Source organism: Bombina bombina, chromosome 1 (genome assembly GCF_027579735.1).
Source record: "Bombina bombina isolate aBomBom1 chromosome 1, aBomBom1.pri, whole genome shotgun sequence".
In the NCBI taxonomy this organism is placed as follows: Eukaryota; Metazoa; Chordata; class Amphibia; order Anura; family Bombinatoridae; genus Bombina; species Bombina bombina.
The window spans coordinates 237,136,496-237,163,636 of NC_069499.1; the positions used below are offsets into that span (position 1 = coordinate 237,136,496).

General features: G+C 39.1%; 1 protein-coding gene across 3 annotated transcripts in view; it reads left to right on the top strand.

Annotated features, from left to right (window-relative positions):
- The window catches only part of RMDN3 (regulator of microtubule dynamics 3), a 258,569-nt gene that overhangs the window by 194,337 nt on the left and 37,091 nt on the right, over positions 1-27,141 (top strand). For all 3 annotated transcript variants that reach the window (XM_053697885.1, XM_053697884.1, XM_053697887.1), the window contains exons 8-12: positions 2,396-2,471; positions 2,604-2,681; positions 3,359-3,457; positions 5,684-5,737; positions 25,602-25,682. In XM_053697885.1, coding sequence (XP_053553860.1) covers positions 2,396-2,471; positions 2,604-2,681; positions 3,359-3,457; positions 5,684-5,737; positions 25,602-25,682 — 388 coding nt within the window. The remainder of the gene's footprint in view (positions 1-2,395; positions 2,472-2,603; positions 2,682-3,358; positions 3,458-5,683; positions 5,738-25,601; positions 25,683-27,141) is intronic.

Consider the following 27,141-nt stretch of genomic DNA (forward strand, 5'->3'; position numbering starts at 1 on the left):
CCCAGAAGTAATGATGACCCGTGGACTGATCACACTTAACAGAAGAAAACATAATTTATGCTTACCTGATAAATTCCTTTCTTCTGTAGTGTGATCAGTCCACGGCCCGCCCTGTTTTTAAGGCAGGTAAATATTTTTTTTTTTAATTTATACTCCAGTCACCACTTCACCCTTGGCTTTTCCTTTCTCGTTGGTCCTTGGTCGAATGACTGGGAGTGACGTAGAGGGGAGGAGCTATATGCAGCTCTGCTGGGTGAATCCTCTTGCACTTCCTGTTGGGGAGGAGTAATATCCCAGAAGTAATGATGACCCGTGGACTGATCACACTACAGAAGAAAGGAATTTATCAGGTAAGCATAAATTATGTTTTTTCCTCCATTACCGTTTCTCCCTCGTGTGGTGGCTCGCATCAAGCAGGAGTGAGCATCAGTGATTCTGATTGCTCCATCATGGTCGCGAAGGACGTGGTTTGTAGATCTGGTGAGGATGTCCTCATCTCAGTGGAGGTTACCTTGTCGCAGAGATCTGCTGATACAGGGTGCCTTCGTTCATCAAAATCAAGATTCTCTGAGGCGGACTGCGTGGAGATTTAAGGCTTAGCCAAGAGAGGGTTTTCTGAGTGTGTTATAGACACTCTGATTCAAGCTCGTAAGCCAGTTACTCGTCATATCTACCATAAAGTGTGGAGAACTTACTTGTACTGGTGTGAAGAACGTGGCTTTTCCTGGCATAAGGTAAAGGCTGCAGGAATTGTATATTTTCTCCAAGATGGACTGGAGAAGGGTCTATCTGCTACTTCCCTGAAGGGACAGATATTGCCCCTGTCAGTGTTACTGCACAAGAGATTGGCTGAGCTTCCGGATGTGCAGTCCTTTGTTAAGGCTCTTACAAGTTTGATGTGTTTGCTTCGGCTGAAGCAGCTTTCGGGAGAAATGTTTTGCAGGCTGTTGTACCCTCAGAATAGGGTCCACCTCTTTTTTGTTCCCTCCCGTTATTCCTTCAGTGTCCTCTGGAGCTTGGGTATAGTTTTCCCAACAGTAAGGAATGAAGTAGTTGACTCTCCCTGCCTTATGGAACGAAAACATAATTTATGCTTACCACATAAATTCCTTTCCTTCCTGGCAGGGAGAGTCCACGACCCCACCCATAATTTATTTTTGTTGGGCGGCTCCCTTTTTATATTATTTCTTCTGGCACCTTTATACCATGATGTTTCTCCTACTTTTCCTTGTTCCCTTGACTGGGGGATAGGGGAAGTGGGAGGAATATTTAAGCCTTTGGCAGGGGTGTCTTTGCCTCCTCCTGGTAGCCAGGTATTGTGTTTCCCAACAGTAAGGAATGAAGTCGTGAACTCTCCCTGCCAGGAAGGAAAGGATTTTATCTGTTTATTATTATGTTTTTACCTCTGTGATTACCTTGTAACTAAGCTTCTGTAGACTGTCTCCTTATCTCAGATCTTTTGACAGACTAGCATTTCAGGCAATTAGTGCTGACTCTTAAATAACTCCACGGGCATAAGCACAATGGTATCTATATGGCTCACGTGAACTAGGTGTCAAATGTATTCAGATAAGAGGCGGTCTTCAAGGGCTTAGAAATTAGCGTATGAGACTACCTTTAGCTTTCACCTAAGAATACCAAAAGAACAAAGCGAATTTTATTATTAAAGTAAATTGGAAAGTTGTTTAACATTACATGCCCTATCTAAACCGTAGTGCCGGTATTACGAGTCTGTCCTGGGAGGCCAAAAAGTGAGCGGTACACCTTACCCCGTCAAGAGTCCTACCGCATTTAAAAGTCAGTGCTCACCGCTGACATAAGCAGCGCTGGTATTGAAGTGAGATTTGGAGCAAAATTTTGCTCAACGCTCACTTTTTGTCTTTTAACGCCGGGTTTGTAAAAACTCGTAATACCAGCGCTGCATGTAAGTGAGCGGTGAGAGAAAACTGTTCGTTAGCACCGCACAGCTTCTAACGCAAAACTCGTAATCTAGCCAAGTATTTCCTTCAAGGGGCCATGTACTGTAAAATGTTCTTTCCTTTAATATGTTCGCAATAATACACTTTTACTGTTGGAAAGCTTTACATTTTTTACAAATATGTGTTTCATTTATTTGGTCATTTGAAATAGCTGGTTTTTTTCCTTTTGAAACCACCATCTATACTGAAAATTCCAATACTGCAGTATTCTCTATAAAAAAAGATGTAAAAAAGTGAAGAAATCAACCTCCCAGTGGGTGGTGAGCCCAATCCATTTGAAAAGGTGTTCTTGCTGCATCTTTGAATACAATGTGCTCTTATCATCTGCTTGCCTGTGTTCATTGTCTATTTAAACTACTAGTGTCTTGCTGTAAAGGACATCTTATAACTTCAGGTTTGACATTTTATATTATAAGGTTTGCCATCCTTTGTGGGCAGTTGTCAGAGCACGAAGGAATCCAAAAGCGCATTCAGACAGGAAAGGTATTTAAGGTGAGTTTTGCTATCCATATGTGGTGTTTGCTCTTATTCATCTCATTGCAGCTATTATAACATCACTTTATTTCATTGTGATTTTTTCTGTTCTAATGCTTGTTCTATGTCCTTCTCTCCATCTCTTGTAAGGAACACATCCAAAAGGCAATTTCATTGAAACCTGATGATTCAAGGTGCTATTATTTATTAGGCCGCTGGAGCTACGAGGTATGTATTTATGTGGTTACAGTAAAGCTCCAGCAGTGTATACAGTAGTGTGCAATAAGTTGTTTAAAATCACTAGTTGCATAAGAGCAGAAACCATTCCTCAAAAAAAGCCTGCGATTTCCTAAAAGATTTTCTTACCAGTATCGAATGGTATTCTAGCACAGCAACTCCATGCGCTTTTGCTTTAGTGACACTTTGCAGCTCCCAGACATAAAACGGCTGGTTGTGTCGTCATTGGCTGACTTGATGTCTTCATCAGGAGCTATAAGGCTTACAACTCCTAAGTGGGACTTTGCCAGTGTGTTTAACTCCTATTTAAATAGGGTCAGTAATGGGAAAAATGAAACGTTCTAATAAGAGTGTGTAATTTTTGCAAAAGAATATCCCTTTAACAAGCACTTTCTGTTTAGTGTGGCCTACAAATGACTCACAAGAGTATAAAATATTTATAATCCGTCTGTTTCAAGCTTTTGGTTCTAAATCTTGCTACAGAGTTACCAAAACAAAGGCACAGTGCCATGTATAGGTTTTGTTTTCAGAGTGAGCCTGGAACAGAGGACATATTGTTTTCAATAGACAATATTCTGGGCCGTTCAGCTTTTTGCCTGTGTATCTGCTTATAGGCCTTTTGTACAGAGCGTGCATTTATGCAGTGTGTTTATTCACTCATTTTACAGGTCTCTAACCTTGGATGGCTGGAAAGGAAAACTGCCTCTGCCTTGTATGAAGAGCCTCCCACGGCTACGCTCCATGAGGCTCTGCAAAACTTCTTGAAGGTATAATACGCTCTCCTGTGCAGAAATGGTATATGCAGTGACAAAGATGTATAAAGAGCCTAGAAACTACAGTCATATGCATATTATATGTGCATTTATAGCTCCTAGTTATGTCAATCAGTGTCATTGCCACTCACATTCTGCTGTAAACGTTTATGGAGTCATTTTATTATGTCCCTTTCCTCTTCTTACAGGGCTGGAAATTTCTGTCACAGGCTAGGCGAACTCTGTATGTTCTTCGTCTGTAACTGCGCCCCAGCTCGCCTCCAGGGAGGCGCACATGTGCGCCTAAATTTATAAAAAAAAATAGAAGTAACTTTGCGCAGGCGAGCTGGGGCGTAATAATGATAAATTCCGCCTGTCGGAAAAAGCATTTACTCCCTATTTACTCCCTATTTATCACAGTACATCCCTATAAATATTTGCGCCGCAATCTTTTGATTATTATAAAAACGTTTTTTAGGTAACTATTTAGCTAATATTTATATTATATAATGTTTCTGTGCTGTTTGTGCCATATGTTCACACAAAAATAAATATATCAATATATCGAGATATATATATATATATATATATATATATATATATATATATATATATATATATATATATAACTTTTGGTACCATATGCGCCTGTGGAAGCGCAAATTTCTGGCAATAACCGTATCTTCTTTGCGCTGAACTTTTGAAAAATTAGTTGAAAGAGTAAAGTACTGCATCACAAGATGTAAAAGCATGTATTATAATGGTGTTCGACTCAGTCTGTATGGCGAAATATACAACACGCAATTACAGCCGAAATTATCAGAGCAAAGCAATGATGAATAAGCAACTGGGCGTATTTGTAGGTCGGGCTGTTAAATTACGCCTATTACTAATGTATATTGGTGCACTCGGGAGCGCGCCTGTGCGCCTAGGCGAATGCAAGTGGAGTGCGAAGAAGTTTCTTTCAGATTTGCGCAATTATAGGCGCAGAGTGCTTTGATAAATATGAGGATCAGTTTGTATGCGTTATTTTGGACGATATTATAGGAGAATGGCTTTGATAAATCTAGCCCTTAGTGTAGAGACAGAAATCTTGCAGATGAGTAAGACATTAATATTTCTCATACCTATGACATTAATCAGACGACCGTTACATCCTCACAACTTTCTCTGCCAGTTCACTGCTTGATTTTTTTTTTCATGCATAATATTGTGGCTATTACAATGATGCAGCTGATATGTCACTGGGGTAGTCACATAATCTAGCTGCTGCCATGTCACCAGTACATCAGTTTTGTGGGCACAAACCCTGTAATGTTTGCACCAGTTAGCGTCTCTGCAATGTTATTACTATGGAAGAATAAAAAGAGCCAGGCTTAGTTAATTACATGTAATTTGTAAGATTTCCAATATTGTCCAGACAGTAAGGCGTTTTAAGCTCATGTATTTTTTTCTTTAAAAGGACATTTAAAGTCAAAATTAAACTTTCATAGAGAAAGCATTTAAAATGTACTTCTATTATGAAATGTCCTTCATTCCTTTGGTATCCTTTGTTGAAGAGTAAACCTAGGCTCATAGTTATGCTCCGTAATCTGCTTGTATGCTTAGCACTCATTGGCAGGAGTGTTTGCAGCAGAAATGTATAACATTGCTACAATCATTTTTACAGTTTCTTGATTGTTCAGAACTAGGGAAATTGCCACGGTCAATAGTAACACAAGTCCACCTATGAGATAGACGCCACACTCACTGTAATTGTGTAATACAACCTTTAATGTTATATTTAAGGGGCAAACATAACTACATTCCTTAAAGGACCAGTACATACAGTAGATTTGCATAATCAACAAATACATAACAAGACAATGCAATAGTACTTAGTCTGAACTTCAAATGAGTAGTAAAAAAAAATTTCTGACAAATTTAAAAGTTATGTCTATTTCCACTCCCACTGCATCATGTGACAGCCATCAGCCAATCAAAAATGCATATACTTATATTCTATGAATTCTTGCACGTGCTCAGTAGGAGCTGGTGACTCAAAAAGTGTAAATATTTTGTGCACATTTTGTCAATGGAAGTAAATTGGAAAGTTATTTAAAATTTTCTGCTCTATCTGAATCATGAAAGTTTAATTTTGACTTGAGTGTCCTTTTAAATCGGTCAAGCTCTGCATTAGTTCATATTTCCTGTTGTAGCCAAATGTGAATATAAATAAATCCTTTACTATGTTTCTTACAGGCTGAAGAACTAACTCCAGGTTTTTCTAAAGCAGCACGAGTTTATATTGCAAAGGTAAGTTCACAGTTGGGTGATTTGCTTGTACATTTTTCACTTGATGTTGTACAACGATTAATAAATGATCAATTAATCTTCATTAACTGTAATTTACTAAATGTGCTTTTTTAGTTAAGGAAACGGATGATTTGAAGGAAATTGCCTCTAGTGTAGCATTTGAATTAGTGTGCATTGCATTATCCCCAGAATACAATTTGTAATTCAGTTTAATGAAAAAAACATATACTTGTAAAATGTAACACTAATTAATATAAAAGTTAAACATTTATTAGACAGATCCAGATAATACAGATAAACTAGGCAAGGAGTCAGAAGAGATTATAAATGGTTAAAATGCAGTTAAACTCAGGTTTGTGTCAGTAGTGTAAAATATATCCATTACACCATGAGGTGGGAATCTGCACATGCAATACTTTCAGACTTGTCCATCCCAGACACTTGTTCATCCACTACGTCAAAACAAGACAAGTCTCAAAGACTTGCATCTGCGGGTGAACAAGAGAAAGGATGAGCACATAACTACACAGCAAACTGGGCAAGTTTCTCCCATGGGCGGCAGCCACTAAGCGAGGCTCACAGAGAACTATACATTTGTGTTTCATACATTATTTATAGGATTCAGAGTTCTGAAGAAATCACTTTCTTTATCCAACGTATTGCTTTTTGTCCTCCGACATAGTCAACACATCTCAACTTGAAGCTTTAACTGCTCTAGCAGTCTTTGCTCATTAAACAATCCATCCTGCTCTCTTACCACAGCACTGTGTCCTTCCCACTCATGCCACTACTCTGTTCATCCCTGACTTGCACACACCCAGAAATACTGGGACAGGTGACCTGAGTTTCCATGCACAGTCACTCCAGAACTGGTAGTCAGTAGTCTGGCTAATGGCAGTACCATTGAGCATACTAAATGATTCACATCATGATAGTGCTATGGGGTGAAATGTAGGTTAAACAAGACACCTAGACAGGTGTTTCTCTGGGTCACCCTTTTCCCCCTCACCTTGTTTAAGTCTTAAGTTCTCCATTAGATAGAACTTAAATTGTGCATTATTTTTGCTTAAACTCACCATTAATATAAGATTCTTTTGCTATTGAATATATATTAAAGTGCAAGCAGGCAGCTAATTAGAGGATTGTTATGATGAAGAGGCACTGTGGTTTAAGGGGTTGCCTTTTCAATAGCATACAGGGTGGCCAGGGCAGGTGCATAGACAGAGAACAAATAGTTCAGTGTGAGTCCCTTCCCATTATACAGCTGCCACAATACTGTTAGGGGTTGCCATGAACGTTGCTGAAAGGGCATTAGATATAAAGTTATTTGCCAGTAGACAGACCTGCTGGGCCCCAGGCCCGAATATGTAGTAATTGTGATCTAGCACATGGGATTTATCACATACTTTACTTGCAGCATCACATCAGTGCCATGGTCTGATTTGCTTAATATATTTATCAGTTATATTGCTAGCAAGCATCAAGCACAGAAAAGCGTCATTAAGTATTGTTTTGTGAAAGGTTTTTCCATTAGAATTAATGTTCAGCCAGAAGCAATAAAACGTAAGCTTTAATATGTTAAAATGTATTATTATTGATATATTCTACTCATTACTCAGTTTTAGGGAAACTATAGTGTGTGACATATGAGTTGCATTTCAGTAACTTGTTAGTTAGACTGTTCACTTGTGCCTTGAACTACACCCTTTTACCTTCGGTCGCTAGAGGTCATTAGAAAGCACATTAAAAAGATGTGAGGCTGCTCTATTTCTTGCTACAATGGACCTCTCTCCATCTGCACCTTTAGATGGCAGCTTCCCAGAACCTCAAATACTCCCTGATTCATACAGATTTGGCACAAACTTTTAAAGGAAATTCTTCACCATTTTGAAACCATAATGAATTTTACACTGCAATAGAGCTAATATGCGACTCAAGTGAAATGCACTGTACTTCTGTTGATGAAGCTAGGCCACTTCAGCAGTGATTGACTACAGGAGAAATTGCACATTTACAATATTTTTTAAATTAAAATCTGTCATTCACATACATACACAATAATGGAAGCAGGGGCATGAACAACAGTTCTCTTGTAAATTAGAGCAACCTTCACATTAATCACTAGTAAAGAACCACTAAACACAATAGAATTGCATAATCTGTAAATGCATAATAAGAAGCACTTTGTTTGAATTTCAAATAAGTAGTAGATTTCTTTCTGACAAAGTTAGTTCTATTTTCCCTCCCACTGCATTATGTGACAGCCATCAGCCAATCAGAAATGCATAGACATATATACTGTGAACCTTGCACATGCATTTTTGTAGTTTAAAAAGTACAAAACATACACAGTACAATCATTTAAAAACAAGTGTACTATTTGCTACATGTTTCTCTGTGTCTACCGCGCCGTTTCTTCAGGCATGTTATGCCTGAAGAAACGGCACAGTAGATGCCGAGAAACGCGTAGCAAATAGTACACTTGTTTTTAAATGATTGTACTGTGTATGTTTTGTACTTTTTAAATATAAATTTTATATATTTATATCAAGCATTTTTGGAGTCTCCTTGTTCGACTTAGCCGCATATATACACCAGTGATCACTTGGAACAAACACACCTGGGACGTCAAGGGTTCTGTGCACTGGGCCACTACAATAGTCCAGTAGGTGTCATTTGCACCATTGGGTGCTTTGGAAAACGTGAGTACCCTTATTTCCTGGGGAGTGAATTTGGTCAGAAAAATCTCATTGATTTGCACTAGGAGTCGCCCTTCCATTCCTTCCCTTCATAGATCTTGGAATCTGCCTCTGATTCTGGAAGGAGCAGCCCGCTTTGGTGCACAGTTTGCTGGGACACTGCAAGTTCTCAGGCCACTTTCCTAGGCATTATCTTTGCCTTCATATATTGTGAGTTTATTCACATATTTTATAAATTGCATTACTATATTGGCTACACTAGGAGGCACCCTTCTTTTTTTCTCTTGTATGCTTGATATAGTTGATTAGCGGCTCTGGTAGGAATAATTTTAACTTGTTTCCCTTTTTAAAGGGATACTGAACCCAAATTTTTTCTTTCATAATTCACATACAGCATACAATTTTAAGCAACTTTCTAATTTACTCCTAATATAAATTTGTCTTCGTTCTCTTGGTACCTTTATTTAAAAAAGCAGGAATGTAAGCTTACGAGCCGGCCCATCTTTGGTTCAGCACCTAGGTAGCGCTTGCTGATTGGTGGCTAAATGCTATCCAGGGTTCTGAACCAAAAATGGGCTGGCTCGTAAGCTTACATTCCTGCTTTTTCAAATAAAGATACCAAGAAAACAAAGACAAATTGATAATAGGAGTAAATTAGAAAGTTGCTTAAAATTGCATCCTCTGTCTGAATCACGAAAGAAAAAAATGGGTTCAGTATCCCTTTAATGATGGTGATGGCATTTAACAAGCAAAAGAGGTGAAATCGGGTAAAAGTCACAATAAAAAGTGTCTACAGTGCAAATATCAGCATGATATAGGATCAGGTCCTGCAAGCTTGTTTCCGGCTCTGAAAACACATTTCCATTGTTTAATTTAACAATACGTTGATAAAAAAACTTTAAAAAATGACTTTTAAGTTGTTGGGACTCTCAAATATTCTGCACATTAATTTTAGTTATTTTTCTTTTATAAGATGGTGAGAGTCCACGAGACAATAACATGTAGGATTAAACTCCAGTCCACTAAGAGGAAGCAAAAATACCAAACATACCAGAGATTTTAATACCTCCCACTATCCCAGAATCTCTGTCAGTTTTTGCTTCCAGCAAGGCATGAGATGATTTTTGAAAAATCTACAAATCATTGAGCGGGGTTCTCTTAACTGATCTGAGACCCATTTTCACCCTCAGAGAATCTGAGGGGTTAGACACGAGTTTCAGCCAAGCAGTGATTTTCTTCTCCCAGTGCAGAGATACCAGCAGCCTCCCAGGTGAAATGTCAGCAAGCCCTCCAATCCCCTGGTCTACAGTGTGCTGCTTCTTGTTAAAACCTTAACAGATCCTTGTCACTATGGGGCCGATTTATCATGATAATGCTATGTATTTATTAATACAGTGTAATATGTTAGAATTAATCCAAAATAAAAGGATTTAAATCAAATTCAGAATTTAATCCAAAGGGGGAACAATGTTCCTACTTGATATATAATTTCCACCTCTTTTTTTAAGATCTGTTTCTGATAGTCACCTCCTCTCCAATTCTTTTTTAACTCCCCACCATATTAAATCTTTTGTACTATTATTGTGCACTTTTTTTAAATAGTCATAAAAGCGAGTTTCTAGATTACCTTTCTCTATATTATTCAAAGGCTCTTGTATTCTCTCACTTATAGTCTTTGTCATTTCTCCAAAGTATTGGAGTTTGCAAGAGCATTGAAGAATATATAGAATACCTTTATCAGTGCACCTGATTATATCTTTGATGTCATATTTTTTCCCTTTGCTTGTAGGTGTATATGATTTGGTTTTCTTGATGAATTCACAAGCTTTACAACTGTAACAGGGGTAAGACCCACATAATGTCTGTCCTCTTAGGTCTACCATTTTCTTTGCCTTAGTTGGTCCCCTAAATTCACTTGGGGATAATATATTCCTTAAAGTAGGGGCTTTCCTATATATGAATATATGAATTGTTTAAATTTGACCAAATGCCAATGCTTACGTATAATTTGTTACATATTTTTTGTTTACAATTATAATTTGGAATAAAAGGTACTATCAGGTTGTAATCTTTTCTTTCTCGTCTCCTGTTTTTTTTAAACATAAGGCTTCTATCTTTTCCCCTTACTTCCTTCTTGACTTTCTTAATTATTTGGTACTATATTCCCTTTCCATAAACCTTCCCTCTAAAATAGAGGCTTGTTTGTCATACTCGGCAATACTGGTACAGTTCCTACGTATTCTCACAAACTGTCCCTTAGGTGTATTCTCAATCCATCGAGGTAGGTGACAACTTTTAGAATGGACATAATTATTGGCGTCAACCTCCTTAAAATGATTCATTGTTACTAAGATATTATCTTCAATCAAAATGTCCAAAACTAAAAATGTTATTTTTTCTTTGCTATAGTTGTATGTGAACTTTAAACCAATATCATTGGAGTTCATATCCCTAAAAAAAATCATCTAAACTTTCCATATCACCCTTCCAAATTACTAGTATATCGTCAATGAATCTTTTGAAGAGTACAAGGTTTGCACCCATGCTATGATCTTTCAGGAATTCTTTCTTCCATTTTCCCATGAAAAGGTTAGCATAGCTGGGTGCAAATCTTGTACCCATCGCCGTTCCTTTAGTTTGAATATACATTCTCCCATAGAATGAAAATATATTATTCATCAAGATAAATCGAATACTTTTCAAAATAAAATCGTTCAAATTCTTACTTTCTTCATTCTACTTTTTCAAGAAATATTCTACCTCTTCTATGCCCTTTTCATGCTCTATATTAGTGTACAGTGAAGTCACGTCATACACGGCTAATATAAATTCCCCTTCCCATTGGAAATTCTCTAAAAGATTAAGTATATGTGTTGTGTCTTTTACATGTGACGGAAGATCATTTACATAGTTCTGCAGTTGTATATCTACAAATTCTGATAAATTGGAGGAGATTGACTATATGCCCGATATAATCGGTCTCCCGGGTGGCTGGTGCATATCCTTGTGTATTTTTGGTAGGAAGTAAAAATGGGGCATTTTCGGAAATTTCTGAAACAGTCCTATTCCTTATTACTGATATTTTTTTCAGATTTAGCTTAATCTAACAGATATTTTAATCTAGTAATATTAGTCTTGGTAGGATTCAGTTTTATCTCTTTATATGTGTTCACATAATTCAGTAGTCTTTGGGCCTCTTGTAGGTAGTAGTCATTGCCCATGACTACTATCCCACCCCCCTTGTCTGCAGGTTAAAACATTATTTCAGGATTCTTTTTCAAGTTCTTTATATTATGTTTTTCCTTCATAAAATCTTCATAAAAATGAGTTTAGTAGTACATTCATATTTCTTTTCCTTCTTTTGAACGAGTTGATTGCTGGATAACTGTCTTGAAAGGGAATAGTTCCTATTTAGCTTTAAGTTAAAGGGACACTCAAGTCAAAATTAAACTTTCATGATTCAGATAGAGCAATATAGTTTTAAACAACTTTTTCCAAATTACTTCCACTAATAAAATGTGCACAGTCTTTCTATATTTACACTTTTCGAGTCACCAGCTCAGGGGTCAAGTCCTACAAAAAAAAGTGCGAGAACTCACCTAGACTTCCACCTCCCCTCACAATTAATATTGTTTTATATATATATATATATATATATACTGTACTGTACATGCAGTACCTCACAAAAGTGAGTACACCCCTCACATTTTTGTTAATATTTTATTATATCTTTTCATGTAACAACACTGAAGAAATGACACTTCGCTACAATGTAAAGTAGTGAGTGTACAGCCTGTATAACAGTGTAAAAGTGTAAATTTGCTGTCCCCTCAAAATAACTCAACACACGGCAATTAATGTCTAAACCATTGGCAACAAAAGTGAGTAAACCCCTAAGTGGAAATGTCCAAATTGGGCCCAAAGTGTCAATATTTTGTGTGGCCACCATTATTTTCCAGCACTGCCTTAACCCTCGAGCTTCACAGGTTGCCACTGGAGTCCTCTTCCATGATGACATCACAGAGCTGGTGGATGTTAGAGACCGTGCGCTCCCTCACCTTCCGTTTGAGGATGCCCCACAGATGCTCAATAGGGTTTAGGTCTGGAGACATGCTTGCCCAGTCCATCACCTTTACCCTCAGCTTCTTTAGCAATTCAGTGGTCGTCTTGGAGGTGTGTTTGATGTTATCATGTTGGAATACTGCCCTGCGGCCCAGTCTCCAAAGGGAGGGGATCATGCTCTGCTTCAGTATGTCACAGTACATGTCGGCATTCATGGTTCCCTCAATGAACTGTAGCTCCCCAGTGCCGGCAGCACTCATGCAGACCCAGACCATGACACTCCCACCACCATGCTTGACTGTAGGCAAGACACACTTGTCTTTGTACTCCTCACCTGGTTGCCGCCACACACGCTTGACACCATCTGAACTAAATAAGTTTATCTTGGTCTCATCGAACCACAGGACATGGTTCCTGTAATCCATGTCCTTAATCTGCTTGTCTTCAGAAAACTGTTTGCGGGCTTTCTTGTGCATCATCTTTAGAAGAGGCTTCCTTCTGGGACAACAACCATGCAGACCAATTTGATGCAGTGTGCGGTGTATGGTCTGAGCACTGACAGGCTGACCCCCACCCCTTTAACCTCTGCAAAAATGTTGGCAGCACTCGTACATCTATTTCCCAAAGACAACCTCTGGATATGACGCTGAGCATGTGCACTCAAGTCCTTTAAAACCGCAATATGGTCTTGCCCACCGTGCTGCAGCTCAGTTCAGTGTATTGACAACCTTCTTATAGCCTAGGCCATCTTTATGTAGAGCAACAATTTTTGTTTTTCAGATCCTCAGAGAGTTCTTTGCCATGAGGTGCCATGTTGAACTTCCAGTGACCAGTATGAGAGAGTGTGAGAGCAATAACACCAAATTTAACACACCTGCTCCTCATTCACACCTGAAACCTTGTAACACTAACAAGTCACATGACACCGGGGAGGGAAAATGGCTAATTGGGCCCAATTTGGACATTTCCACTTAGGGGTGTACTCACTTTTGTTGCCAACAGTTTAGACATTAATGGTTGTGTGTTGAGTTATTTTGAGGTGACAGCAAATTTACACTGTTATACAGGCTGCACACTCACTACTTTACATTGTAGCAAGGTGTCATTTCTTCAGTGTTGTCACATGAAAAGATATAATAAAATATTTACAAAAATGTGAGAGGTGTGCTTACTTTTGTGAGATACTGTGTGTGTGTGTATATATATATATATATATATATATATATACACATACATACACACACACTATATGTATATGTATATAATATATACACTTTGGTTAAGGAAAGCAAATTAAATCCAATGAAGTGTTAAATAGTTACCTTTGGGCCTTAGAATCCTCCTCTGTCACTGAGTCTCACCCATTTGAGGTGCAAAAGTCCTATTTCTTCTGAGGGGAGCTAAATAACCCCAGAGCAAGACACACAGAAGTGTAAGCACCATGTGTTACACACATTGCTGGGTGATAAAACAGCAGGACCACTCAGTCTTGCATTTCTTGTATTGTAGGAAGTGTTACTGCCCATTACGAGAGGATCTCACTATCACTCTAACCAGACTATGCTCTAGCTCCTCCCACCACCAGCAGCAGTGTTTGCTGAAGAATTTCTGTTCTCTGTCCAATAGGAACTTAGTTCCTCCTGCAAAAATAGTGCAGGAACTCCAATCCCATGTGTTCCCACTCAACTTGACCCCTGCACCAGATCCTACTGAGCATGCGCAAGAATTCACAGAATATACGTATATGCATTTGTAATTGACTGATGGCTATCACAAGATATAGGAGGAGTGGAAATTAACATAACTGATATTTCTCAGGAAAAAAAAATCTACTACTCATTTGAAGTTCAGACTATGTGCTATTGCATTGTTTTGTTATCATGTGTGTGTTAATTACTCAAAACTTCTTTATTTACTGGTCCTTTAACTTTTTCCTTTCAAATTCATTGTCTACCAAATACCATTCCATCAAAGTCAATTGACATCAAATTGACAATATCCAGTGAGATTAGATGATCAGTTACATTAGGAATCAGTGTTGAGTCTATAACTTGTTGAAGAAATGATCTTAGGTCTTTAACTGAGATCATCTGTGGGGTTGTTACATTATATATAAAAAAGCTGAAAACGCTAGTCATAATACTCAAAAACTAAACTTGCTGTAGTTTTTAGAACTAAGTGTGAAACCATCATTGATTCCTATAGTGAAGTAAGCAAGTTGGCATATACTTCCTGGACTGCAGGAAACCACCAAAAGTTAGATGTCACAAAACACTAGAAGTGAAGGGGGAGGCCACAAGGGCTGTTATGCACCAATAGATCATAATCAAACCAAATATAGTTTATTTTAAACCCATCTTGCTGCAAATGTTCTGAAGTTGTATACAGTCAGTTAATCACTGTGTCTTGTCCAGTAGCCGGGCAGACTCCAGTATGAAAATTATAACTTTTCAGTGATGATCTTCCTCTGACAAAATGCTCAAAGTAGAACAAGTATTTGAGTGGACATGGGATAGATTTACAGCAGTTCATCTTCCAGGCAAAGAACATATGCAAGTTACTTGCACACACTTCCAGCTTGATAATGTAAATCTTCTGGGGTTCAGACCAAAACCATAAAGTTGAGAAATGATGAAAAATACTGAGCGCGGTGTTTAAAAGGAAGGAGCCCTTTTAGACCGTGGAGTGGATCTTTTATCCACCATATGTATTTCATCAATATGCTGTGAAGTGTCTTCAAAGTGCCGTGCTGTCATGTTAACACTGATTTAAAAAAATCTTCATTTATTAATCTCAAGAACTGTACATTTTCAGATGTCTGTCTTTCTCTTGTTAAGTGTATCCAGTCCACGGATCATCCATTACTTATGGAATATATTCTCCTTCCCAACAGGAAGCTGCAAGAGTCCACCCACAGCAAAGCTGCTATATAGCTCCTCCCCTAACTGCCATATTCAGTCATTCTCTTGCAAGCCTCAACATAGATAGGAGGTTGTGAGAGTCTGTGGTGCTTTCTACTTAGTTTATTCTTCAATCAAAAGTTTGTTATTTTTAAATGGCACCGGAGTGTGCTGTTTATCTCAGGCAGTATTTGGAAGAAGAATCTGCCTGTGTTTTTCTATGATCTTAGCAGACGTAACTAAGATCCATTTGCTGTTCTCACACATTCTGAGGAGTGAGGTACTTCAGAGGGGGAATGGCGTGCAGGTTTTCCTGCAGATAAGGTATGTGCAGTAAAATATTTTTCTAGGAATGGAATTGACTAAGAAAATACTGCTGATACCGAAGTAATGTAAGTAAAGCCTTAAATGCAGCGATAGCGACTGGTATCAGGCTTATTAATAGAGATACATACTCTTGTAAAAATGTGTTTTAAAACGTTTGCTGGCATGTTTAATCGTTTTTTAACATATGTTTGGTGATAAAACTTATTGGGGCCTAAGTTTTTTCCACATGGCTGGCTTAAATTTTGCATAGAAACAGTTTCCTGAGGCTTTCCACTGTTATAGTATAAAAGTTACAGTTGGTGCAGTTAAAATTACAAACAGTGACATTCAGCTTCCCTCAGCAGTCCCCTGCATGCTATAGGACATCTCTGAAGGGCTCAAAAGGGCTTCAAAAGTAGGAGCTGTTATGACTGTTTAAAACATATTTTTCGTTTTGTTAATCTGTTTTTTGTATTAAGGGGTTAATCATCCATTTGCAAGTGGGTGCAATGCTCTGCTAACTTGTTACATACACTGTAAAAATTTTGTTAGTTTAACTGCCTTTTTTCACTGTTATTTCAAATTTTGGCAAAATTTGTTTCTCTTAAAGGCACAGTAACGTTTTATATATTTGCTTGTTAACTTGATTTAAAGTGTTTTCCAAGCTTACTAGTCTCATTATTAGTCTGTTCTAACATGTTTGACATAGAGGAAGCTCTGTGTTCATTATGTTTTAAAGCCATGGTGGAACCCCATCTTAGAATGTGTACCAGATGTACTGATTTCATGTTAAACAATAAAGATCATTTTTTGTCTTTAAAAACATTATCACCAGAGGATTCTGTCGTGGGGGTAGTTATGCCGACTAACTCTCCCCACGTGTCAGACCTTTTGACTCCCGCTTTAGGGACTCACGCTCAAATGGCGCCAAGTACATCAAGGGCACCCATAGCGTTTCTTTACCAGGGGATTCTGTCGAGGGGAAAGTTATGCCGACTAACTCTCCCCACGTGTCAGACCCTTCGACTCCCGCTTCAGGGACTCACGCTCAAATGGCGCCAAGTACATCAAGGGCGCCCATAGCGTTTATTTTACAAGACATGGCAAAGGTGGTGAATAATATTCTGGCAGCAGTATTAGTCAGACTACCTGAAATTAAAGGAAAGCAGTTAGCTCTGGGGGTAGATACAGAGCATACAGACGCTTTAAGAACCATGTATGATACTACCTCACAATATGCTTAGTCTGTGGGTGATTTTTTTTTTTTTTTGACTCAGGGAAGATGATTTAACCTGATTCTGATATTTCTACATTTAAAATTTATGCTTGAACCTCCACTTGTTGCTCAGGGAGGCTTTGGCTGCTCTGAATGAATGTGTACAATCGCAGGGCCAGAGAAATTGTGTAGACTGGATAAATAATATGCAGTGCCGGTGTGTACTGATGTTTTTCCAATACCTAAAGAGGTTTACTAAAAATTTTTTTAATAAGGAATAGGATAGACCAGGTGTGCCGTTCTCTTCCCCTCCTATTTTTTAGAAGAATGTTTTCTAATAGTTACCACCACACGGGACTTCTGGCAGACAGTTCCTAAGGTGGAGAGAAGAGTTTCTACTCTAGCTAAGCGTACCACTACCTCTGACGAGGACAGTTGTGCTTTTTAGATCCAATGGATAAAAAATGTTTATTCAACAGGGTTTTATCCTGCAGCCCCTTGCATACATTGCTTCTGTCACTGCTGCTGCGGCGTTCTGGGTTGAGTCTCTTGATGAGGCTTTACAGTTAAGCGACTCCATTGGATGAATATATTTGACAAGCTTATGCTAGCCAATTCCTTTGTTTTCTGATGCCTTGTTCATTTGACTAGACTAACGGCTAAGAATTCTGTTTTTTACTATACTGGCGCGCAGAGCGCTATGGCTTATATCATGGTCAGCTGTCGTGACTTTAATAAATAAGCTACTTAACTTCCCTTCAAGGGGCAGACCCTATTCGGGCCTGGTTTGAAGGAGATTATTGCTTATATCACTGGAGGAAAAGGTCATGCCCTTCCTCAGGATAGGTCTAAATCAAGGGCAAAAAAAAAAAAAAAAAAAAAGTCTAATTTTCGTACCTTTTAAAAACTTCAGGGCAGGTGTGGCATCCTCTTCCTCTAAGGCAAAACAAGAGGGAATTTTTGCTCAGTCCAAGGCGGTCTGGAGACAATCGGACCTGGAACAAAGATAAGCAGGCCAAGGAGCCTGCTGCTGCCTCTAAGGCAGCATGAAGGAACGGACCCCTATCCGGTAACGGATCCTATAGGGGGCAGACTTTCATTCTTTGCCCAGGCGTGGGCAAGAGATGCCCAGGATCCCTAGGCATTGGAATTTATATCCCAGAGATATCTTCTGGATTTCAATGATTCCCCCCCAAAAAAAGGGGAGATTTCGCCTTTCACAATTATCTGCAAACCAGATAAAGAAGGAGGCATTCTTACATTGTGTACGAGATCCATCCAGTTCCAAGAGAGGAACAGGGACAGAGTTTTTACTCAAATCTGTTTGTGGTTCCCAAGGAGAGGGAACCTTCAGACCTATTTTGGATCTAAAGATCTTAAACAAATTCCTCAGAATTCCGTCATTTAAGATGGAAACTATTCGTACCATCTTAACTATGATCCAGGAGAGTCAATAGAGGACTACAATGGATTTGAAGGATGCTTATCCTCACATTGTGATGCATAAAGATCACCATCGTTTTTCAGGTTTGCCTTTCTAGACAGGCATTACCAGTTTGTAGCTCTTTCCTTTGGGATATCTACAGCCCCAAGAATCTTTATGGAGGTTCTGGGGTCGCTTTGGCGGTCCTTAGACCGCGGGGCATAGAAGTGGCCCCTTATTTAGACGACATCCTGATACAGGCGTCAAACATCCAAATTGCCCAGTCTCATACGGACGTAGTACTGGCATTTCTGAGATCACATGGGTGGAAAGTGAACAAGGAAAGAGTTCTCTATCCCCAATCTCAAGGGTTTCCCTCCTAGGGACTCTGATAGATTCTGTAGAAATGAAAATTTACCTGACGGAGTCCAGGTTGTCAAAGTTTCTAAATTTCTGCCGTGTTTTTTTCATCCCATCCGCGCCCTTCGGTGGCTCAGTACATGAATGAAATCGGCTTAATGGTAGCGGCAAGGGACATAGTACCGTTTGCACGTCTACATTTCAGACCGCTGCAACTATGCATGCTCAGTCAGAGGAACGGGGATTACACAGATTTGTCCCCCTGTTAAACCTGGACCAAGAGACCAGAGATTCTCTTCTCTGGTGACTATGTCGGGTCCATCTGTCCAAGGGTATGACCTTCCGCAGGTCAGATGGGACAATTGTTACAATAGATGCCAGCCTTTTAGGTTGGGATGCAGTCTGGAACTCCCTGAAGGCTCAGGGATAGTGGACTTAGGAGGAGACCCTCCTTCTAATAAATATTCTGGAACTGGGAGTGATATTCCATGCTCTTGGCCTCAGTTAGCAACTCTGAGGTACATCATACTCAGTCGGACAATATACACGACTGTGGCTTACATCAGCCATCAAGGGGGAACAGAAGTTCCCTAGCGATGTTAGAAGTCTTACAATAATTCACTGGACAGAGACTCACTCTTGTCTATCGGCTATCCATATCCCAGGTGTTGAGAACTGGGAGGTGGATTTTCTAAGTCGTCAGACTTTTCTTCCGGGGGAGTGGGATTTCCTCCGGAGGTCAAGACCAAGCAGGAGAGGGCTTTGGTGTTTTTGACAGCGCCTGCGTAGCCACGCAGGACCTGGTATGCAGATCTGGTGGACATGTCATCCTTTCCATTACGGTCTCTGCTTCAGAGACAGGCTGCTTCAGAGACAGGTCCCTCTACCTCAGGGTCCTTTCAACCATCTAAATAGAATCAATCTGAGATGGACTGCCTGGAGACTGAACGCTTGATGTTATCAAAGCATGGCTTCTCAGAGTCAGTCATTGATACCTTAATACAGACATGAAAGCCTGTCTCTAGGAAAATTGAACATAGATATGGTGTAAATATCTGATTGTTATGAATCCAAGGGATACTCATGGAGTAAAGTCTGGATTCCCAGGATATTATCTTTTCTCCAAGATGTTTTTGAGAAAAGGGTTGTCAGCTAATTCCTTAAAAGGGGACAGATTTTTACTCTGTCTATTTTTTTGCACAAGCGTCTGGCAGGTATTCTAGACGTTCAGGCATTTGGTCAGGCTTTGGTTAGATCCAAGCCTGTGTTTAAAACTGTTGCTCCGCCATGGAGCTTAAACCTGATTCTTAAGGTTCTTCAAGAAGTTCCGTTTGAACCTTTTTTGTTCCATAGATATCAATCTTTATCTTGGAAAGTTCCTTTTTGGTAGCTAATTCCTCGACTCGTAGAGTCTCCAAGTTATCTGTGTTACAATGTGATTCTCCTTATCTGGTCCTTCGTACGGATAAGGTAGTCCTGCGTACCAACCTGGGTTTTTTCCTAAGGTGGTATCTAACAAGTACATCACTCAAGAGATAGTTGTTCCATGCTTGTATCCTAATCCTTCCTCAAAGAAGGAACGTCTATTACACAATATTGGACGTGGTTTGTGCTTTAAAGTTTTACTTACAAGCTACTACAGTTTTCATCAAACGTTCACCTTGTTTGTTGTCTATTCTGGACAGAGGAGAGGTCAAAAGACTTCAGCAGCCTCTCTGTCTTTTTGGTTAAAAAGCATAATTCATTTAGCTTATGAGACTGCTGGACAGCAGCCTCCTGAAGGGATTACAGCTCATTCTACTAGAGCTGTGGTTTTCACTTGGGCCTTTTTTAAATGTGGCTTCTGTTGAACAGATTTACAAGACGGAGTCTTGGTCTGCGCTTCATACTTTTCAAATTTAACAAATTTGATACCTTGCTTCTTCGGAGGCTATTTTTGGGAGAAAGGGTTTTTTACAGGCAGTGGTAACTTCCGTTTAAGTACCTGCCTTGTCCCTCCCATCATCCGTGTACTTTAGCTTTGGTATTGGTATTCCATAAGTAATGGATGATCCGTGGACTGGATACACTTAACAAGAGAAAGCATAATTTATGCTTACCTGATAAATGTATTTCTCTTGTAGTGTATCCAGTCCATGGCCCGCCCTGTCACTTTAAGGCAGGTAATTTTTTCATTTGAACTACAGTCACCACTGCACCCTATGGTTTTTCCTTTCTCTGCATGTTTTCGGTCGAATGACTGAATATGGCAGTTAGGGGAGGAGCTATATAGCAGCTTTGCTGTGGGTGGACTCTCGCAGCTTCCTGTTGGGAAGGAGAATATATTCCATAAGTAATGGATGATCCGTGGACTGGATACACTACAAGAGAAATAAATTTATCAGGTAAGCATAAATTATGTTTTATCTATAAAATGCTGATAAGTTATAACCACTTAGGATTACAAATCTGAATGGTACAACTATGTAAATACAGAAGATATAGGTGCCAGCCAAAAATTATTGTTAAGGAATAAAAAATATTTCATGTTTATGAAATAGCAACAATCATTAATAATATTTTTGCCTGGTAAGGGTAACTCTTTTGTTTCTTGTACATAACCTCTTTTGGATGTATGAAAAAGTTAATGACCCATTAAGAAATGTTGCGCACATTAGGTCATGTGTGTTTGGCTCATGTTTTGTTTGACCACAGCAGCAGATCTTCTGGTGAGGATAGTCATGGTACACCAGGTGACAGCAAGAGAAAGGAGTTTGTACAGTGCAGTTAGTAGCTCCCAGTACAATATAGGCATCTATATCACTTATTGTGTCAGTGACACTAGGGGCGAGATTACATATGCGGTGCAAGCTTCAGCGTATCTGCTGAAACCTGCACCGCCCGTAATGTCACCTTGCACATCGGGGTATCGCATAAACCCCGCAGGCAGTTCATAAAGTGTTTTAAATTGGATAAACTAGCGATGTCCAGAAATGAGCGTAAATACAAATTTCTGGAGTCGCCAGTGACTTACGGCACGTTAGAAACTGCCGGCGCCTAAGAAAATAGCCTCCCTAAAATAAACCTGACACGTAAAACCCCTATATCCGCCAACAAATCCAGATCGCAACTAATAATAAATGTATTAACCTCTAATCCGACAACCCCCCATAACGCAATATGCCTAATAAAAGTATTAACCCCTAATCCACCATTTACCCACATTGCAACAAACCTTATAAATCTATTAACCCCTAATCCGCCAAACCCACACAGCGCAATAATCCTAATAAAACTATTAACCCCTAAGGCGCCAAACACCCACAACGCAAATAACTAATTAAATTACTAAGCCTCCTAACCTAACACCCCCTAACCTAACCCCAATTACCTAAATTAAAATATAGTAAATTGCAAACAATTAAAATAAAAAGCGAACATTACTTTAAAATATAAAAAACTAAGATTAAATTAATCTAAGATTACAAAAAATAAATCAAACATTACATAAAATAAACCAAATTATCAAAAATAAAAAAATAAACCTAATCCCTATGAAAATAAAAAATCCCCCCTCCAAAATAAAAACACCACCTAATCTAATGCTAAACTACAAATAGCCCTTAAAAGGGCCTTTTGTAAGGCATTGCCTTAAGTTAAACAGCTCTTTTACCTTAAAAAATACTAAGTCCCCCCTCTAACAGTAAAACCCCCCAAAATAAAAAAACCTAACACTAAAAAATCCTAAACTACCCATTGCTCCTAACGGGGCATTTGTATGGGCATTGCCCTTAAAAGGGCATTCAGCGCCTTTTCAAAGGCTCATTAAATCCCTAATCTAAAAAAAAAAAGCCAAAGTCTAACCACCAGATAGGTACTCACAGTTCCTGAAGTCCGGCGGTGAAGTCTTCTTCCAAGTGGCAATATCTTCTATCTTCTTCCAGGAACAAGCCTGAGCGGAGCGTGGAACTGAAGACCAGCGACTGAGGAGCCATGGAGTGTGGAGATCCTTTTCATACGATCACCGCCACACACTAAGGATTGAATTCAAGGTACGCGTTTAAATATGGGGTACCTTGCAATCCTATTGGCTGGTTTGAGTCTTCAAATTCAAATCAGCCAATATTTGGCTGATTTGAACAGCCAATAGGATTTCAGTAGCTCTCATCCTATTGGCTGATTTTTAATTTGAAGACTCAAATCAGCCAATAGGAATGCAAGATACCCCATATTTTAAACGCGTACCTTGAATTCAATCCTTAGTGTGTGGCGGTAATCGTACGAAGAGGATCTCCACGCTCCATGGCTCTGCGGTCACCGGTCTTCAGTTCCGCACTTTGCATCTGCTTGTTCCTGGAAGAAGATGGATATCGCCGCTTGGAAAAAGACTTCACCGCAGGACTCAAGGGAACTTAAGCTTTTTTTAATTTTTGGGGTATTTTTTTAGATTAGGAATTTAATGGTCCTTTGAAAAAGTGCTAAATGCCCTTTTAAGGGCAGTAAAAGAGCTGAATGCCCTTTTAAGGACAATGCCTATACAAATGCCCCTTTAGGGTTTGGTGGGTGGGGGTTTTTAAGTTAAGAGCTGTTTAACTTAGGGCAATGCCCTACAAAAGGCCCTTTTAAGGGCTATTGGTAGTTTAGCATTAGATTTGGGGGTGTTTTTATTTTGGGGGGCTTTTTTGTTTTCTTAGGGATTAGGTTTAATTTTTTAATTTTTGATAATTTTGGTTTATTATTTTATGTAATGTTAGATTTTTTATTTTTTGTAATCTTAGATTAATTTAATTTTAGGGCTTTTTTATTTTAATTGTAACTTAGTATTTTTTAATTTATGTAATTGGGGTTAATTTAGGGGGTGTTAGGTTAGGGGTTTTAGTAATTTTAAGTAGTTATTTTTGTTGCGTGGGTTTGGCGGATTAGGGGTTAATAGGTTAATTAAGTTTATTGCATTGGTGGGGGATGGCAGTTTAGTGTTAATAGTTTTAATAGGTACTTTGCGATATGAGTGAATGGCGGATTAGGGTTAATAGTTTATTAAGGTATATTGCGTTGTGGGCTGATGGCGGTTTAGGGGTTAATTACTTTATTAGGTATATAGCGTTGTGGGGGGTTGTCGGATTAGGGGTTAATTAGATGTTTTGCGATGTGGGGGGTTGGCGTTTAGGGGTTAATATCATTTATTAGTTATTATGGTGGAGGTTGACAGGTAGATAGATATTGCGCATTCGTTAGGTGTTAGTTACTATTTGCAGGGGGTTACGGTGCTCACATACTCGGCGCAAGTCTTGCTGCGCCTGCCTATGTGTGGCAAGGTGAAAATGGAGTAAAATTTCTCAATTTTTGCGGCGTAAGTCTTTGCGCTGAATATGTGATACCGATTTGTGACGCGGTTCTATGTTAGTTTATAGGAGTAAAAATTGCTGGTGAAGGGTGAAATATACGCTCCACATTTATATGCAGCGCTGTATACGTGATACCAAAACCGCGTAAAAAACGGCATTGGCGGCTTTTGCGGGCGGCGACGCCGTATATGTAATCTTGCCTTAGGAGAGGTGCTGGTCATGGGCTTAGTTACCAGCTATATAGTTTTAAAGCCTGTGTTCTCAATAAGAGTTGTTTAAAAAGATAGATGACCTTTACTACCCATTCCCCAGCTTTGCACAACCAACATTTATATTAATATACTTTATAACATCTAAGTTTGCTTATTTCTAAGCCCCTGCAGGCTGCCTCTTATCTCAGTGCTAGTTCATGTACAGTATATATATATATATATATATATATATATATAATGTTGTGGTCACTCCTGTGGCGAATGATTATGGTTATACAAGAACCAGCACTGATTGGCTCAAGATTGTAAAAAGCACTAAGCTAATGGGCAGTCTGCAGGGACTTAGATATAGGTAATCATAGAGGTGAAAAGTATATTAATATAACTGTGTTCGTTATGCAAAACTGGTTTATGGGTAATAAAGGGATTATCGTTTTAAACAATAACAATTTTCAAGTAGTCTGTCCCTTTAAGACAGTGATTTTTAACCTTTTTTTTGCCGTGGCACAGTTTTTTACATTAAAAAATCCTGTGGCACACCACCATCCCAACATTTTTAAAAAATCACACATTGTAGCCTAATACAGCATATATATATACACATACACACAAACACACACATACTGTATGTATTGTGCTGTTATGCCATGCCTCCTAAAAACTACCCCTGCACTGGGAGTAAAAAACAAGCAAAGTTTAAAAAATATGTCACACTGTTGTCAGTCTGCCGTGGCACACCTGAGGATCTCTCACGGCACACTAGTGTGCCACGGCACACTGGTTGAAAAACACTGCTTTAAGAGGTGTCATGCTTCAAGTGGTGATTCTTGTAAATAATGCACAGTGGATTCACCCTTTTTGCCCTCTCTGTGCGGTACTGTAAGCATCTTGTTTTAAGGACTTCCTTGTGTAGAGTATAAAGCGGCTTCTGGGCCCTCATTAAATGTATAACCATTACCCTTCAGCATTTCTTGTACTTTGGGGAGACGAGGTTTGTGGTTTGCCAGTTAATGACTTGGAACTTATGGTCTTTTATTGTCACCATCCCCTATGATTGGACACACTTTGCTACTGATTGAATTATCCCCTGTGACAAAGGAAAATGCAAAACCTGTGGTTTTTAATTTTCCAAAGAAGCTGTCTAATGTTACAGGGAGATGGGATCTTTTATGGCTTTGTTGTCTTTTCTAAATCTATGGTAACGTCACACACTATTCTCCCAGCAGTAGAGGTATAAGCTAATACTAATGCAGTTGAATATAAAAGAAAGTCAGAGGTTAGATTGGATTTCTTTATAACAAGCTGTGGTGGAGCCACTGCTGACACATGCTTGGTTTTTAATATTTCTTTGTTCCTTTGTAGTGTTACAAAGATTTGGGGAACACCTCAACAGCAAAGCACTGGCTGAGATTGGCAGCTGATGTTCCAGAGGTCACACAAGAGGTACGGTTTTATTAGCTGCACTTTACATATGGATCTGCTCAGGTTTTTCCCATGGACAAAAGTGTGAGATAGAAATGCTTACACCTCGTTAACACTAAGCTTCATATTCCCCACAGAGGGCAAAGGGAATGTTTATTAACACCATAGGCAATTGAGCAGGCACTGTTGTAAATTAAATTTCACATTGCAGTTTGCAAATGATTTTTCTAAAAAATTTGATAAAGTTGCTAAAAAATGTAAAGTAACTGTTAAATACAAAAGGTATATGTTTTATTTCTTTAGAGCATTCTGTTATTTATTTATTTGTATTACCAAGTATATATAACTATAACCTAGCTTCCATTGCTTGTGTAAACTGGTTGTAGCATTAAACCTCTCCATAGACTTTTGTTGTTCCCACCAATTTACACAGTTAACAGCAGCAATGGAAACTAGGCCTATGTGTTTAAAGGGACATATTACTCATGTGCTAAACCACTTCAAAGTGAGGCAGCATAACTGTTAAAAGCTGACAGGAAAAAAATCACATGAACATCTCTATGTAAAAAAGGAAAATATTTTCTTTTACAAGATACGATGAGTCCACCGATTTCATCCTTACTTGTGGGATATCACCTCCTGGTCAGCAGGAGGAGGCAAAGAGCACCACAGCAGAGCTGTATATATAGCTCCTCCCTTCCCTCCCGCTCCAGTCATTCTCTTTGCCTGTGTTAGTGATAGGAAGAGGTAAAGTGAGGTGTTAGTTATAGATTCTTCAATCAAGATTTTATTATTTTTAAAGTAGTGCCACAGTGTGCTACTTTGTTCTGGGGTGTAGCCTAGACCAAATCAGTCTCTTCAGTACAAAAAGAGAAGCATTTGGTGGCTTTAAAGCAATAGGAACTGGTGGGAAATAATTCTCACTGCGCCTCCTATACATGTTTGCTGCCCTAATACAGATAGCCTAAGCACTTTTAACTCAGGCTGATCTTTGTCCACAGGGCTATGGGAGAAAGAGGACCTCTGAAAACCTGCTGGACTGCCATGCTGTCATACAGAGTTTAAGGTAAGTGCTAACTTTTTTATTTCTGGGGACGTCTTTCTCTCAGAAGGAAGTGAACACTATATTATATGCTGTCACATACAAGGGCTAAGATAGTTGGGCTCCTTTTTGTGGTTTTTGGATGGCTGGACTCAGTGTCATTTTTCTCCCGGCGGTTTTAACATTAAATATGCCGACCGGGAGATGGTTAACCTTTTCACATGTCCAGGGTCTGGTATCACGCAATTGCTGTGACAGATTGGGCTCTTTTATGTGAGGGGATCTCTTTCTGTGAGAACACTGTGTTATACTGTGTCAGTATTTCGTTTTTGAAGGCTCATTTAGTTATTTCTCCCATTTAACTAAAAGACCGGGAGTTGACTATTGATACACCCACGGAGGGCAGAGTTTGTCTGTGCACTGTATGGCAGGTTGTCC